Source organism: Vespula vulgaris, chromosome 1, assembly GCF_905475345.1.
Source record: "Vespula vulgaris chromosome 1, iyVesVulg1.1, whole genome shotgun sequence".
NCBI classification, from domain to species: Eukaryota; Metazoa; Arthropoda; class Insecta; order Hymenoptera; family Vespidae; genus Vespula; species Vespula vulgaris.
The window spans coordinates 10327062-10345643 of NC_066586.1; the positions used below are offsets into that span (position 1 = coordinate 10327062).

At 39.3% G+C, this 18582-nt stretch overlaps 1 protein-coding gene across 10 annotated transcripts in view; it reads left to right on the forward strand.

The window, feature by feature from the left end:
- The window catches only part of LOC127068004 (RNA-binding protein Musashi homolog Rbp6), a 594260-nt gene that overhangs the window by 418081 nt on the left and 157597 nt on the right, over positions 1 to 18582 (forward strand). For all 10 annotated transcript variants that reach the window (XM_051003560.1, XM_051003549.1, XM_051003597.1 and 7 more), the window contains one exon: positions 7861 to 7953. In XM_051003560.1, coding sequence (XP_050859517.1) covers positions 7861 to 7953 — 93 coding nt within the window. The remainder of the gene's footprint in view (positions 1 to 7860; positions 7954 to 18582) is intronic.

The window sequence follows — 18582 nt, forward strand, 5'->3', positions numbered from 1 at the left end:
ACCGTCACGTTTCCGTGATAGATAGAAATAGGAAGGCATCGATTGAAAAACTCAGATTTTCTTCAAACAGTTTGAAAAGTTGTTCGGCTTCGCCATAAACCTACCTTTCTTACCCTCGTCAATCCTTGACCGAAATTTAACAGGCGAGATATAGGAGAGAAAGATAGAAAAAACAGAAGAAAAGGAACGAATGGAAGATGTGACGGTAAAAGAGAGTGGGCGGTCCATTGTGAAAAGTTTATTCGAATCAAAAACCTATCTCGAAAGAACATATGACGCCATCGAGAATCGTAATGGCGATTCACAAAACGGATCACATTTTAAAGGAGATTTCAATACCGAATCATTTTTGCTAACTTTTCGTTTCTTCTGATCGGAATTAACAAGTTTCCCTAATGCAATGGTTATTAATTATTGTTATATCTTTCCTGTGCAATGAAATTTTTGAAACCAAATTTTTACGATTCTCTTTAGTTGTAGTGAAAATGTGAAAATCGTGTAAACATTTCGTGGCTCTCTCATATCGCATCGGTACGGCATTTGCAGCAATTCATTATTACGTTACGAGCGTTCCATTATACCCCCACGCGCGTGTCCTTTAGTGTCATTACGAACAGAAGTACATTCTTGGACAAAACGGCTGAAATTCAGGAACGTGAAATTATATTCGACAATGGCTGGTCGAGTCGAGCACAGCCGAACACATTATATACATACCAGTATGGGAACAAGATCGGTTCTTTTCTTGCCGCTATTCTTGCGAGTGCTATTAACAGCTTACTTTTCTTCCCGAACACTATTAACAGCCTACTTTTCTCCCGGACATTTATAGATTTTAACGCGTATGTGAACACTTCTTCGCACATATGTATTTATGTGTGTATATAAAAAAATCGAATGAGAAAGATTCTTTAGAAACGATTTTACATCACTCGACGTTCATTATTTTACTGTCCCGTTGGATTGGGATCTCTAGATGCTGCAAGATCATTTCGACTAAATCATTAAGCTTTCACGGGCTTATGATCGCACGAAAAGTTTCATAAAAGAAGCTTTGATGTAACTTTACATTGTGTGTGTGTGTATGTGTGTCCATGTATATATATATATATATATATATATATATATATATATATATAGAGAGAGAGAGAGAGAGAGAGAGAGAGAGAAAGAGAAAGAGAGAGAAAGAGAGAGAGAAAAAAAGAGAAAGAGAAAGACTGAGAGACTACTGAGGAAAGGAGAATTTGCGAAAGTCCTCAGTGAGAACGACCCATATAGTACGAATAATTTGCTAAAATACGTGTACGTATCTCGTGTATGTGTATGTGTAGTCATAGGCATTTCGGATACGTATGTACGTATGCGATATCGGGCATGAACGTTGAATCCGTGAGGAGAACGAGCCAGGATCAGGACTGGACAGTGCGATAGCGATGCTGAGCCACTCAGTAACGTTGAGCGCCTTAGCGCTCCGGTTACTGATAACCTCCACCTTTCTCTCTCTCTCTCTCTCTCTCTCTCTCTCTCTCCCTCCCTCTCTCTCTCTCTCTCTCTCTCTCGCTCTCTTTCTCTTCTGCTCTTAACCTTGCATTTGGACACTTCCTTCATTATTTATAGCCATTGACTTAAATTTGTAAAATGTTTCTGCGAAGAAAAATTGTTCCGATTTCTCCTCAATTCTGTGAAACTTGACAGAATACTGATAGCTTCGAGGTTCTTTTTTTCCTCAATCTTTGTGTTAATATTAAGGGATCTTTCTTTGTTTATCGAATTCGTCTACATTTTTATTTTTTCACTTTTTCGCATAATCGTGGTTCTATCTACCTTCATGTGCGTCGATACTTCAATCTATATTGTATTTTTAGACTTATTGTCGAATTTCGGACGAAAAGCTTAGCGACGGAGATATTCTTTTATCTGTGCTAGATTACCGGACTATCTCAAAGAATTTAGGCTGCGTTTGATATTCTTTTGTCAAGGGTTTTTCGTATTCTCTGGGTGACCTTGTCCGTAAGTCGAAGTAAGTATGCTCACAGATTTGAATCAATAAATTCAAAAAAGAAAATATCTCATTTTATTTTAATTTTTGGCGTTTTGCCTTATCTTATCCCATTAATTATTATTAATTATTTTTACATATTGCAGTTTCGTTCCTTGTTATTATTGTTGAAATATGTACAAAGTTACAATGGAATAGTAACATATCAATTCCGCCTATCACGAAAGGATCGAAAAAATAAAACTGACTGTCCGAAAGGAGCGATCTGTTTGCAAATGATTGACGACTGAAGGTGGATCGAAACGCTATCGTCGGGTTAAAAGTAATTCCGGTAATTTCTTCGCAAGCTTTCCAGACTCGAAACACGCTCGAGTGCCGCTTTTAACGGCACTAGCGTCGAAAGAAGGGTGCCTTATAAAGCTTGAAAGATTAATACGTGTCCGCTCAAAATCATTTTAGAAGGAGCGATCTTTGATATTCTAATGGAGCTCGAACGAACGAGGGATGGAAAAAGAGAGAGAGAGAGAGAGAGAAAGTGAGGTTGAAAAAGAGATAGAGGCATTAGGAGGATAAAACGTCGAGGGACTGGATAATTTTGCATTGTCGTGTATGGAGGTCAAAGGGATAAGAATGTACCCTGGATTGGGCCCTTATTCGAAGGATATACCGATATACATGGAAAAAAGTAGACGATGATAGACAGAAAAGTAGCTGCTAGGATATACTCGTATATCTACATGTATATCTATATTGAAGCATATAACCCTTCGATGATTTGCTGCTTTTCGTGTCTTTTGCTCTTTTGCTCTACTTTTTCACGTCCATTCTTTTCTTCGGTATTTGTGATCTTATCTCCAATGTTCTCTAAACGATTCGTTACCGTCTCTTGCGTCATTAATCACTAATTATTTATTTGTGTAAAGTTTGTAATGTTCCGATCGGATCATTTTATTCTTCCTTCTCTTCGGATTTATATATTTTTCTCTTCCCTTTCCTTTTTGCGATATACAAAAATAAGCGAAATTATTTCAAAAGAAATATTAAGTAATTTATATCATCTAACAAATTTATTTTACTATTGAAACCAACGGACAAATTTTCTTACAAAGTGAACAGGGTTACTATTTTTAAGCATATAATTATATCTGTGCTTCTTTCGATATAATATTTCTTTATCAAGAGAACAGTGAAGAAAATAAGAGATCTTATGAAAGCCCTTTTCCTAGCGATAAGAAAGTTATCGCCAAGTATACTTATATGTATACATATATATATTTATTTATATATTTATATTTATTTTTAACAATTACATGTATATTTACATATTAAGTTCGGTTTGAAATATTTCATCAGTGCGAAATATAACACTCGATTAAATATTTACAAATTACGAACAAGTAAAGCTTTCTCTTTGCCATTCGGTGTAACTATTTCTGTGCTGAAGAGAACAGATTCAATGGGAGCGGACACAATCCCTTGTGCGAACGTTTATTCCAATATTTATTTCGTTTTTTCCTACTTTGACAGCATTATAATTCTGTAATTAATATCAAAAGTATAGATTAATTATAATCTTATTATTATAAATGTAAAAGTTTGTTTTTTAAATAAGAAAGATTTTTTAAAGTCAAAATTCAAACGTAGAGTTATTAATTTTCGTAAGATCGTCGATTTTTTTTTATTTGAAATCGATGTTTTTCTTGCAAATCTTTTTCCTTCATTTAAGAACGACTGGAGGGAAAAAGAAGAAGAGAGAGAGAGATTACTTTAAAAAATGTGGTCTCACTTATATTCTTTCTAATAGCCCTATTTCATTTTTGTTAAAAGAGAGTACGGTGAAGTGAGCAGATATAGTATAGTGCAGCAACGACGAACCCGTGACCCGTGGATCACTCTGTGACTCGTATGGGAAGTTTAAGTGACCCATGAATATTCATAAAGTTTTATAGATTATTAAAAAAAATAGATACTCTAAATCTTTGCAAAACTCAAAAAAACTTTAAAATTATTTACCAGATTAGTAAAATATTGTTATTTATCTATATTTCATTTTTAATAAAATCTTAAAATAAAAAATATCAAATGCTATATTAATTACGTTTGCATCGACATGTTTTTGGAAACGATTATTTTCTTTAATGAATCAAAAAATCGTTGAAAAGAAATGTACTCAGAAAGGAAATGAGTCCAGCATGTTTAAAATTAATGGCTTACAATCTCATAACCCTAATATAGAAAAAATATTATTTCAAAAGCAAATTTCGCATTCGCTGTTTTAAATAAAATAATTAAAAGAAATAATTACAGAATTAATAAATAAAATAATTATAAAATAATTACATTATTCAATTTTGATTTTATATCTTCTCTTGTTGTCATAGATTGATTATAAATTAAACACAGGATTTATTTTTGTTTTTTAAATTGTTCAGTTGAAGTATTTGATCTACGACTTGTAAATACAAAATGTTTTATTCGATTCAATCGCCAAAAAAGATTCGTCATCACTGCTATAGTGCATATACATTCTATTACGTTACGGTAAAAGAGAAAGAAGGAAAAGAGATGGGCCGAGCGATGAAACTGTAAAGCCACTCCCAGTAAGTTGTAAAATCGTAATAGCCTTCCGGTATTTACATAATGCTACGGCATAATAAGTGGAACTTTCCAAGTTTCCATTACCATTCCGACGGTATCCGCTCTTATCTTCGCTAACGACTATTTCAGTTCTCCTCTCCCCACTCTTGCATTCGCGACGCGTCGTCCACGACTTATATTTTTCACCTTATTCTTCGGCAGTGGCCGTTTTGCGAGGAACGTCGAGAAATATTCTCTCGCTGCTTGAAATTCGAATTCTTTTGTTACCTTCGTAAAACATTCCGAGCGTTCATTGAGATCGCCACTTACACTTTCTTCTTCTCTTTTACTTTTTTCTATCTCTTATTTCATCTTCAAAGAAATCAGCGACGAATCAGAGACCCAACGCGCGAGAGAAATCTCACAGTTTTTCGCGAGCAATCAAAAAAGAGTTTTCGCGGAGGAGAAGCGAACGTCTTTCTTTCTCGTTATATCTTCTTTTCGTTTCTTTTCTTTATTTCTCTTCTTTCTGTTCGTCTTTCTTTTTTTAGTCTTCGAAGCAGTCCCTTTCGAAGTAAGTCTCGTTTGCACGACAATGCGCTCATTAAGAAGCGCTGCCTAGCAGTCGAGTCCACGGCGGTTTTCCGAGCGATGGAGCGTAATAAAATTTCAACGTTATTCCGAGCGAGCACTGGGCCCCATTTCTTAGGCCGAAACTTGTTCGTCTGTGTCAGGGATACCAACGAACTTGAATTTCTTCTCTCGCCACTTTCGAGGCCGCTGTGGAGGAGAAGGAGGGTGAAGACTGGAGCGGACTGTGGTTAGCTTCATTCGAATAAGTGCTTTCCTCTTTTCTCTATGTTTCTTTCTCTCCTTTCTCTTTTTCTTTTTCCTCTCCCTCTCCCTTCCTCCCTCTCGCCCCCCTCGCTCTCTCCCTCCATAAGATCTTCCTTTTATAAGGAGAAAGAGAAATAGAAAGCGAGCTTTTCGTCGACGAAATCGGGCCAAGTCGTTTATTTAATTTTCGAGATCCGACCATTTTATTTTCATCCCCGAGACTTTATACATTTTGCTGATTAGCCGATCCCTCTCGGATGAGCTCACGAGTACTCAGTAGCTCTCCCTCCTTTCTATTCCTCCTGTGAAATGAGCAAGCGAGAACGAGCGGCATCAGGAACAACCATCCGAAGGGATGGAGGAAAAAGAGATAGAGATAGCGAGAGCGAAGAGATAGAGTGGGCTCAGAAAGGTGGAAGTAACTTGGATTCAGGAATGCAGAGGTGGAAGGACGTGCGTCCGAGACTTTGCGTTACTCACCGGATATAGAGAGGTCTAAGCCCAGCCATCACTGAAATTGCCCAAGTTTACCTCTTCTACCTTCTTTCCCCATATTTAGCTTTACTCTACTTCTTCCTCTCCCTCCCACTTTTATTTCCTCTCTTCCTTTCTTACCTTTCCTCCTTCTACTTAAAATCTAATTCTCCTTCTTTGGAGATCAGCCTCTTTCCTTACCTTTATTTCTCTTTCTTCCTCTTCCCTTCGCTCTCTCGTCATTAACCGCACGAGTCTCGAAACTGTAAAACGTTCCGCTCTTCTCTTTATCTTTCTTTGCTTTCTTTCTTTCGTCGTATTTCGAACTCTATTGCGATACGATCGCATTATCAAGATTCTAAGAATTAAGTGTACCAACTCGCCATTTTTCTCTATGTCTTTCTCTCTTTCCCTTTGTAAGCTTCGTGAGCGAGAGCCCGAGAGAGCGCTTTGCATTTCCATCTTTTCCTCATCTCCGTCCCCTTCCAAGATTTTTGTATTAATTCACTTTCTTGCAATTGATTCATCTCGTTCCGGAGGATCAAGGAGTCGCTTTCATTCCATTATTTCATAATGCAGCCACTCGACCGGACTGTACGTACATTCAATTCACTTAACGTATTCTCCCGTACTCTCTCCAACGTATCTCAATCTCTCTTTCTTTCTTTCTTTCTTTCCGTCTCTATCTTTTCTTTACATTCCTGCTTTTTCTCGCCCACACCCACGTATTGTAGTCTTCCGTTCAATAACGGACCCGATGATATAATGCAGTGAGCGGTATCTTAACAAGAAACCTCGAAATAGATAACCGCATATAATCAAAGAGTATCGTGACATTGCCAGTTTACTTTTCTATGAAAAAGAAGGTATATGCCCAGTCAATCCGTTTTAATACAATTTCACAATATAGTTCCTAATCTTTGGAAATCTTTCGACGTGAAAGTTGTCTTCGTTTATTCCTTGCAACGCACTTTTTCTCTTTTTCTTTCCATTTTATGTTGTATAATATATCTATATGTACATAGATACATAGATACGTACGTAAACGAGTAGAAAGCTCCTACTATTCATGCTAGAAAAGAATAGAAAATGGGGATGAAAAAGAGAGAAGAAGAACTTTGTCATTGCGAGGACCACCCACACGTTTTTCCTTTTCTCACTCCACCCTTCCTTTGATCATGACCTTTCATGCCCTATATTTCCCATTTTACGTATCGTTTAGCAATCTTTGCCAAACGATATTTTTGTGATGTTACTGCTGCTGGTGCTACGTTCTATAATTTGAAAGCAGTAATCCGTATTAAAATTTATCACAGAGCTTAAATTTTTCAAGTGCTTATTGTTAGTAACGAACGTAACTGGTAACGTGCAATGACGTAGATGATATTTAGGCTGCGTGCGCACTATCGACCAGTCGCCGGTGACCAGGTCGAAACGAGAGACCAAAAAACTAGGCTACCGAACTCGGCGATTCCAATTCGTCAATAACGTAATATATGATTTCAGTAGCGAGTTTCTGCATAAGCAGTTAAGATGTTTGTATCTTGAAGCCTCTTGAAGACTACCTTCGCCAGTATCTGGTCTCCAAAAAGATTATTTATAGTGCGAATGCGTGCTTCTGATTCAATGTATTTCACTGGTTGTAGCGGATCGTCCGTGTTTTTCTGAGACCAAGTGCGTACACGGTCATATATTCCCTTGAATCCAGTGATCGATCTGGTCGCTAGCAACTGGTCGACAATATATATGCGGACTTATCCGACCCTTATCAATTTCTTTACCACGAATGGACCATTTTTCAAGCTATTTTCTCTACTCTACTTCCCCTCTCTTTCGTCGAATATTCTGGTTATATTACGACGCCTTTATTATTGTCGTTCTTTTATCATTCGTAAATATGTGTATATACACATATTAAGGAATATATCTCGAAAGGCTTTTAAATGTAATCCAACATGTTTCTCGCGTTACAGATGGTGACGAGGACAAAGAAGATATTCGTCGGTGGGCTATCGGCACCGACGACGCTGGAGGACGTCAAAAATTATTTCGAGCAGTTCGGTCCGGTGAGTAGCCAGATAGACCTTGTCCGTCAAACGCGATTATACAGTTCTCTTGTATACATATGTGTACGCAGATAGATACGTCATTTTTATCGTGATCGGCGATCGAATCGATAGATTGGCTCGATTTTCAGTAAATTTACACTATACGTGGATGCATCCCCCAGGATGTCAAAACGCGTTACATCGGTATCACGCTACGTTATCATTCGTAAAACGACGCGTTACGTTTGCTCATCAAAGTTTTTAGTATATGTCATAGTTACGTCGTATTCTGTACGCGTTTGAATTATCTATATATCTAGCTTTTTCTTTTGCTGCTTTGACCTAGCATTACGGATAACGATTGTCACGAAACTCGGTTCGATCGAACTGTGTTTATATTTTCGTCAGGAGGCCTGGAAACGAGCTGAATATATGAGCGACCACCGTGCAAACACTCGCGAACGTTTCTCTATTTTCGGTTATTCGAGGGCTTCCTGCGCTGCCACCCGGCCGATTTCCAAACGTCGAACAAAACGCATCGAATTCGACGGACATAACCGGACCGACGTCGTTACTATTCATCGAACTTTGCGTCGTTTATTATATTCTTGAATGATCGGTTTCATCGTGACGCCATTTGCGATTTTATTTTTTCTTTCCATTCTCTATCGCAGATACGCAGCGAGAAATAATAATACGAGTGCGGAAAAAGGTTTCGCATCTTTCTTTCTTGTATAATCGATTGTTCTTCCGTTATCAATTCAATAATGATTATTAAAATTATAATTATTTATCGAGGATATAACTTTAAACAAGTAGACAATTAAGAATATTTTCTCCAATTTTTATACGCGTATTAGAAGAAAATCGATAACGAGAGAAAGAAATACATCCGAGAGTTGATCGATCATTTTCAGTAACGAATAAAATGTTTATGTTACCATCGTGTATAGCACATCAAAAATTTCGAACTCTTATTCTTACCGTCTGAATTTTTTGTTCCATTAGCTCAGAGGTTAAGAAAATGGATTTATTCTTATTTCATAAAGATTAGATGGTATTTATAGATTCATCGCGTCATCATCCTAAATCGAGTTGACCTATTCATCGGTGAAATACAAAAAACTTTTCATTCGTTCTGTTTATAAATTGCTACTCTTGGGTGTTTATAATTGTACCTCTCGAGCATTGGTCTGCGTGCGAAGAATATATCGCTGTTCTTCGTTATCGTTCGAGGTAAAGTTTAACGATTGATATGCACGAGTCGACTCGCTCCGATTCATGCTTCGAGCGATTTCTACGAACGAAAGCACTTGACTCTGTGGCCGACATGGAGAATCCTTCGTATTATTATTCCGAAGATTACGACAGGATATTTCAGGCGAAATACATCGAAGTTCAAAAAGCGATTTTGAAGCAAAGTGAGTGCTACAAACTCGGGATATTAATTTCAACTATTAAGTATGGCAATTCAACGGAGCTGGAACATGGAATCGATAGGCGATAGTTCGACCTTGAAGTTTCTCCACCTTTTCGCCGATTTGCATCTTATAACACAGGGTTGGACCAAACATTAACCTGAGCATCATAAACTTCCTTTTGAAATCCTACGGAGAATCTCGAGTGCTCGAGACGGTACTCCATTTCTTGGTAAGCGATGAGGAGTTGTTGGAAGAGGCCACCTGAGACGAGCATCTTTGCTAATTAGACTCTATCGACTCATGACACTATAGAAACGATTACGCGTTATTGTGTGAACTTTTCGAGAAGGACTGTCGTTCGACCGGTAACAACACTCATGTGATTCATTGCAATGTCACTTTCAAGGCATATCATTAACCGTGTTTATGCGTTTTATGACCTTGGCTTCGATTCGTGAACAGTTGGTACGAATGACTTTTGGCCAATTAATAACGATCAATGCTCGCTAATAAAACTAATGGCATGTTTCCTAAATAGCGCTGATAGAAGCGAAACTTTTCTGGCCTCGATTCGTTCTTTTAGAAGTTTGAAAAGAAAATAAAACGGCACGTGAAGAAGAAATTAATCGATTAAACTCTCTTTACCACGAATATCAGCGATCACCATCGAGAATTACGGTCGTGCTTTGAAATCGCTTTCTATAATCATCGTTATAGTTTCTTAGACAGCGAACGCATAGCTGATGAAGGATAAGCATTCGACGGCCTCGATATCGTTTATCATTGACAGAAGTCCAGATTCCCACGATGGAAATAGTACGACGAAACTCGAAACTGCTATCGTTGCATGACAAGGCAAACGTAGCTATTCGCTTGAAATACACCAGTGAAATAATTTATCGGGAAACTTGATTTCTACGATTTGCTTCGTGGTTACTTTTAACTCTCAGGTGACACTCGAAGCAATTTCGCAAAAGGGTCGAACGAAAGAAGGCAAAGAAAGGAGAGAGAATTATGAGATGAGAAAGAAGAGAGGAAAAAGAGGAAGAAAAGTATGTTTCTCTATCGATTGTAGCTTGAGCCAAAAATGGATTTGAGATATCGGAACGTGGTTGCTATCTCCGGCTTAAATCACCGCAGTCTCTCTGTCTCTCTCTCTCTCTCTCTCTCTCTCTCTCTTCTCATTTCTTTGTCCCTCTCTTTCCCGACTCTCTTCACTCTTTCGTTTTGTACCAAAAGTCTCGTCTGGTATTGAATGCAGAATTTCCGGCTTGTGTAGTGGGTCGAGTTGGCCTTCCCGTGTCTGACCCATATCTGAAGATACGATCAGGGCACGTTTCACGCACACACACATACCCGCATGAAGCCATTTCAGGCTTCAATTCCTACGAATGAAGCACATGGCACATACAACGAACGCGTATATATCGGAAGAAGGATGTAAACACAGATGAAGAAACATCCCACAGCTTATATGTAACGCTCACATACACATATACACACAGATATATACATATGGAAGATTTCACCATCGAGATCCCGTTCGTAATCTTATATCGTATCCCGGATTCTCCCGGTCGAGATCTCTTTCTACCTCTCGATACTCATCTTCTTTCGACTGGTAGAGGGTTGAGAGATACATCGAAGGATGGGAAACAGAAAAAAACAAAAAGCGAGAGAGAAAAAGAAAGAGAGGGCGTAAGATTCCTCTCCGGTAAACTCGTGAAACTCTCCGGTTAGTCGAATAAAACTAGATGGTACTGCCGGTAAGTGTGTTACATTTATTTGATCCGTCAAGTTCCGTCGTAAGAAAGAAATCTTATCTTCGTATCTGCTACCGCCAGACGGACGTAACTTCGTAGTCCAAGCTTTTGTATCTCGAGTAGAGTCTATCGTTTCCCGATCTTATTGCATTAGAAGAATAGCGTGGTTCCTTGGATACTCACGGAGTGAGTATTTTCTACGTGATCTTAAATGTGGTCCGCCTCTTTTATTCGAGATTCGGGTTCGTTATCGCCGCCTGGACAAAATTTTTCTGTGAAAAAACAAATGACATTTTATATATCATACGTAACATCGGTAGTTAGTCGTAGATTCGATAAATTGACGAACCAACCCTTCGTTTCCTCGAGCGACCATCGAGTTTTTTCGCGGCATATCGAGACCGAGGGTTGCACGCGATTTAAAACTTAGATGAGGGTGTCCGAGAACGTTACTTGAAAAATGAATGGATCCCCAAAGACTGAGAGCTTAATTGCGCTCGCTTTCAACTTCCAACTTCCTTCCTTCGATGGTCGATGCAATGGAGGAAGGAAATGGCTGGCTAAGGGATAGGAAAGACGCAAGGAGAACGTGGAAGTAGTTACGCCGTTGAGACCTCTTTGACGTGATAGTTAACGGCCGACTTGAAATTAAGAAATTAAGAATTAATATGACTTACGACTTGGTCAAACCCTCTAAATTCTTCTCTTTCAACATCGCTTTCACATCTTTCGCTTATAATATATCCTTTCCTTTTGAGTAAACTAATTTCTATCACAGAATCGTTCATGGAAATCGGCCCGTTTTGAAATCCTCTCGGAGAGACCAATTTAAGGCGAAAGAAGCGATGAAAAATCAGCATGAATTTCGTCGAGAGAGAGAGAGAGAGAGAGAGAGAGAAAAGCGAAGGCAAAAGTTCGTATTGATCCTTCGGCTTAGCGGTATTTCTCGTACAAATCGATGCGTTAATTAGAACACTCCAAAATATTTTCCTATATCGTGAAACGAGCCGGTACAAAAGGGCGACTGCAATTAAACTCGTTTTCGTAAAAGTTTATTCGTAACGGTCTCCTCTCCGTTCTCGAACTCCATTTTCTTGACACCGTATCTTAGGAAATCCAATATTTTTTTATTGATTAACCTCATACTTTTATTTTATCCATCGACTCGACGGGCCCTTCTTGATTCGTTGCATTCAAGGTCGAGTGATACTAACTCTCTCTTTCTCTCTTTCTCTCTTCCTTTCTCTCTGTCTCTCTCTCTCTCTCTCTCTCTCTCTCTCTCTCTCTCTCTCTCTCTCGCAGAGTATTCCTCTCTTTCGTAAAGCCATGCTTGCGTGGGTGAATAAATAAATTTAATGGCGCTTGTCACGTAGCAAAACGGGATAAATTCCGGGCGCCTGACAGCCATTTAAAACAATGCCGTCGCGAATACACGCCATTTGTAACCCGGTGCTTTTGTTTCACGTTGCTATTCATTCTGGCACCCCTTCATCGCCACCCTCTCTCCGCTTCTCCACCGACATCTCCTCCACTCTTCCTCCTCCCATCTATTCTATATCCGCCAGCGCCACCATCGTCCGGACGACCGAGCGAAACCGGTACCATCGTTGATCTCGATAGCGACCACGCTTGCATCGAATTCGTGCTTCACTTTTCATCCCGATACAAATGCAATCGAGTCTCCCCGCCGATAAGACTAGAACACGATGCTCGATGCTCGTCGAGCGATACCTTTGTTTTCCGATCGAATATAGTAACGATGAAAACGATTAATGAGTCATTAACGAATGTACGATACTTCGAGCAGGGAGCGTTCGACGATTACTAATGAAAAATCGAACAAACGGTTAATTATTTGTCGCCGTTCTCTCTCAATGACTAGAATTATTTTATCGTACGAAATCATAATTCGTGTTAATTACAGTCTCATATAAGCTATTCGAGAATTATATAGAAGCCTATTTTATGTGCGCAAGGTCATTTATCGAAATGACAATAAACGAATGTGGATGACGGAAGAGAGGCGAGAAAAGAGAAGGGTGAGCTAACGAGATACGGTATATCGGACATGTTCGCACTATGAAAAATTCGAGAGGATATAAAACAATTACACGAAGGTCACATAAGTAATATAATTATTACCATTTTTCAATTATTCACAACTTGTCACATTTCTATTCGACACAAATAGGTACACCTTTTATATATCTTCTCCTACTTAGCATTCATCATTGCCTGTAGCAGGTGGTAACGTTCTAAATTATGTTACGTGCTCTTTCTAAAACTTTTTTTCAACTGGCAAAACTTAAGACGGATCTTTCGGTTTCTTGGAAAGAAAAACGAGAAAGAAAAAGGAAAATTTGCAAAAGCCGGGACTAGGAGACGAGAGGGTGAAAGTCAAGGGAATGAAGGAACAAGCCAACGAAAGCGTTTCTTCTTCGAGGATGAAGGGAACCGTTTCTTGAGCAAGGGTACTCGGGCACGTGAAATGAAATTTATGAGGGTCCTTTATTCCAGCACTTAGGAGGCCGACTTAAGTTTGAGCAATTTATTAATTTCCTCGTGTTTCGGCATGGAGCTGGTGATGCTTCTCTTTCTCTTTTGCCCACTTTTCTCTTTCATCTCTCGAGAAAGAAATCGCGTCACCCCAACGTGTATACTACCAGCCCTGTCTGTCTAACGTATACCTTTCGTCTTAGTCGCTTATGCTTACCGTTCCCTTCGCCTCGTCGTCGTCGTCGTCGTCGTCGTCGTTTGCCGAAGACAATACCGCATGCCGGCTGCGTGTCGCCATAAAAAGGAGGATTTTCGCGACTTCTGTCGCATCGTCGTACGGATTTTCCTTCCCTATTTGTTACATCACTCCTTTTAACGGTGTGAAGTAAAGGCCTACAGAGACGACGTGTTTGCACCTACGCGAAGATATTATCTCCTTGTCTCGTTGAAAAAGAGCCCATTATTCGTGTTCAGTGAGCTTTTCAAAGGAATCCGAACTTTAAGAGAGACGAAGGAGACGAGCATTGGGAAAAGTTCGCTGAAGAAAAAGTTAACCTACAGCCTTAGGTTAAATCGATAACGCGCGTAACGACTTTCGATGTCTTTCTCGAATGTTACTCGGACAAGAAAGCACCCTTATTGAGAATCGACCGGAAAGGGGTGTGAAGATGGGGTATATGCAAGTTGAAAATGGATGTTTGTGTGTAGAATGAGGCGCGAGTGGTTTCCCTTCGTGAGGCTGGCTAGAGACTGCCTCTCTCTCTTTCTCCCTCTCTCTTTTTCCCTTGTTCTCTCTCTTTCTCTCTCTCTTTCCCTTGTTCTCTCTCCCTTCCTCCCCCCTCTCTCTTCGTCTGACTGTCGATAAGCACGGGAGAGTTCGTGCAACACTCTCGCGTGCTTGCTTGTCGCCGCTTTTGTCTGGCGATGCAAGCATCATTAGCGTCGGGCGTAATGAGCGCACTAATCACCAACAGACTGTGCACTACGCTCTAGAGCACCAGTGATGCTGCGAAAGAGAGGAAGAGAAAGAGAAAAGGAAAAGAGGAAGAGAGTGTGTCGGAGATGCAACGCTTGGGACAGGAGAAGGGAACGAAGGACAACGGAGGTAGAGGAAGAGCAAGTGCCAGGAGTAGCGTTTCTATGCGCCTAAGTCTAAGAGTTATTTTTTTACGAGGGAGAAAGTAAAGAAAGCAAGATCACGTTACGCAAAGAACGTTCGATGGTTATTTCTTTTTTTTCTACTGGTAAAACTATGCAAAATAAAGAGAGCAGTAGGGGACAGAAAGAGAGAGAGAGAGAGAAAGAGGAAATATCGTGTCGCAACTTTCTTCGAATTTATTGAAGGATGAAATTCCCAATTTCGATATACTGAGAGATCACATGAAACATTCAAGCTCCTCTTGTACGTACATTTCAGTAAACAAGTTTATAAAAAGTTGCATCGCCGTTACGGCGGACTAGTATATTTCCTTGCATCCGTTCTTACATTTTATTTTCGAACGTTACTCTGGCAAACAGTTAAATCGATCCGCTGTAAACTCAAGACATAATAAATTACTGGGAATACCGAAGAGAGGAGGAAGACGCTAGAGAATAAGAATGATAAAGAAGACTAATAAATTAGCAATATAGCGACAGGAAAGTTACGCTTGTGTAGTTAAAGAGCTGTACCTACGGTTTGGAGACATATAACTTGATGAACAACTTGATTTTACGGGGGTAAGATTGTCTCCCCCCATAAAAGAATGTTATATCTTTATTTTATCTACTCTAGCAAAGATGAAAAATTGTAAAACAATACTTTAGAGTCTCTTACGTTGTACTTCCTCTACCTCTATTATTATTGCTACAATTTTTTTTTTCTTGATTTTTTGAAGTGTTTTCATATTTTTGAAGCAGTTCAAACAGAAATCATATCCTATGATGCCCGATTCGACTCAATTCTTCGAGATCAAGTATTAAATTTGGAGGATCACTTAAAAGAGACAATTAAGTATAATTGTTGATTCGCAAAGATTTTATTTAGAGGAAGTAGAAAATTTAACTGTTACAATTGTACTGTGCTTGCTTTCGGTATAGCAATACGTTTTATATAATATATTGTAGATTTACAGTGTACTAAGACTGCACTGATAGGAAAGAAGAATAAAGAATGAATGTGCATACTGATAGAAAGACAAAATAGGGAATGAATAAAATAACGCTACGTTGCCAAACAAATACGATAAAACTGGTTTGCATGCTACTGCAGAAAATGGTTAATAGCAAACGTACCGATAGTTCGCAGCAGTTCGACTAATCCTACGATTACGATTACTACGTTTTCATTTTGCTAACGAAGCCCTCTCTCTTCCTCTCTTTCTCTGTTTGAGAGATTCGTGCCACCAGCTTTTCTCGAATTTCCATTCATGCTAGTGGCAGTAATTTGGAAATAGCGAAACTAATCACATGGTTCATCGATTTTTAAACGAGCGACGTTAATCAAGCGCAGCCTTTGCTATCTCGTGATATAACGTTTCGACGTGAAAGGACGATCGTACGCTTTGCGAAACTATAAAGTAGGTTATCGAAAGCAGTTTCATTCGCCACGAATGATAATTCATTTTTCGTCGAAGATAAAGTCCTTGCTGAACTATGATCGGACTTGAAAGTTGACCGTCGAATTGGATGGAGATGGTTTTAAAGTTAGGCTTCGCGAAGATTTGAGGAAAAATAAGAGAGAGAAAAAGAAAGAGACAGACAGATAGATAGATAGATAGATAGATAGATAGATAGATAGAGAGAGAGAGAGAGAGAGAGAGAGAGAGAGAGAGACAGAGAGAGTAAAGGGGAACAAGGGAGAGCGAGAGAGAACCTGCATTTAACAATCCCGTTAAACATTAACTGCCTGTCTGCAGTTTTCCCCCATAACTCCGGGTTAACTTTGATTGCAGCTAACGGCCCCCAGGGATAGTGCCTTTAAAAGGGAGGGCGCCAGGGGAATGAAGGAGGGTAAAGTGGGCTGATGAAGAAGGCAGTCGAGACTATTAGAGAGAAAGAGAAAGTAGTAGTAACATGGTGGGAAAGGCGAACGGCCGAACTAAAGGAAGTATCTTATAACTTCTTAAAATTATCCAAGACTCGAGAATTTAACTGCTGTTAAATTCCACTCGGCAATTACCTCGCACTTTATCGATGCTCGAAGTACGTGGAATGATGACCATTTTCAATGCCCGCTTCGAATCCCGATATCTTTTATCGTAAATAACAATGGTGAAAGAAAAACAAGAGAAAAGAGAGGTTTTCATATTTGCCTTCAAATATGTATATATGTACCTACACTTCGATTACGAGCTCGCAAAATAACCAGTCCGTGAATGAATTCCTATGATTTATGATCGTCCTGCCGTTCTCGCCAACGCAGTTATTACCAAGTAGATTTCCGTAAGTTCCGTCGATCTTTCTCTCTCGCGTCAATGAATTTCAAACGAGCCCCGAAAAATGTCTTACGTTTTATAAAATATTTATGCTTTTTCAACGTGAACTTTTACGTAATTTAATAACATATTATAATCGAAATTATCATTTTTCATTAAAAATACTTTTACTTACAGGGAAATTACTATTTCTCTGCGAATAATGGTCGGTGAAAGGAACATTGCTACTACCGAAACAAATAGCAATTGCAACGAGACACGGAGGCCGTAAATTAAAAGGCAGACAATGAGCGCATGCAGTTGACAAGTAATGAGCCGTATAATGATTTTATCGGGCAATTGTTGGCGTTTCATGTTGCAATGTCGATTGAACGCGAATAATGGTTCATACGCAGGAGGCATTTGAACATTCATTGTCCATTCGGCCGTCTACTTGCGACCGGTGGTTACGTTTGACCGCTCTGACGATCGTCTCCTTTTTTCTCTGTTCATTCCTCAACTCCTGTCTATTTGAAAAACGAGACGGCCGTCAAAGAATTTTAATCTTTTTCTCATCATTTGCAACATCGTAACCGGAGAAAGAAACGACATCGGACTATTATAGAGACTGGAATATCTTCGGAAATTTCTGCATCGTGTAAAAAATGATTTAAAGATACGATATACGTAGACATTTTCACAATGCCAACGTTATTCCAACCCGCTTTTTCGCATTAATCGAAGAGCCAGAGAAAAAATACCTCTTTTGCATTCCCAGGTAAATTCAATGCAAGCTCGCGAGAATCGTTTAGTTCGGTTCTCTCGCATTCGATCGCTTTTAGTTCCCAGGTGTGGACGAATGCATGTACGTGTATGTTGCTAGCCACAATCTATGTATGCATACACACACAAAGATGTATCTACGTCAGGTCGGAGAGGCGAAGCCAGGGTTCGGTCGTGCAACGCCTCGAGGGTATATTTCACCGTAGAAAACGGCACCTAGATTACGAGTTTATCTAAATGGCACTAGAAACGCAGGAGTCGCGCTAGAGTGGCGTTCAGATTAGGGGGTGCGCCATCGCAACGTTGGCCAAGGCACCGGTGAAAAGGGAGGAGTCGGGGTATGTTTATGGTTTCATGACAGGGAAAATTGTGTCCTTGGAATAAAGCTTCAAGCGGGAAGAGATTCTCTTTCTAGCCTGTACATCGTTAAACCGAAGCGAGTGGAAATTACGGCTTTCATACTACTAAAAAGCTCTTATTTCTTTGCCGAATCTACGCATGAGATATCACATGGTATGGGCTTGATAAAGAGAAAAACCATCACTGTATTCTTTGGAAAACGTTCATGAAAATATTTCCATAAAAATCATAAAACGGATTTGTTCTTTTTTGCATAAATATATAGAAAAACTTTAGAGCGATGAATAAAATTCGATTCAACGAGCTTGGAAACTCTTCACGAGTCGATATCCGAATCTCGAGTGTATTTTATCCGAAAGTACTTAACGTTATCGAAAAGGATTTTCTTCAGAAGGATTGCTGGTCGATAGGACCAGCCGAAAATGCGGG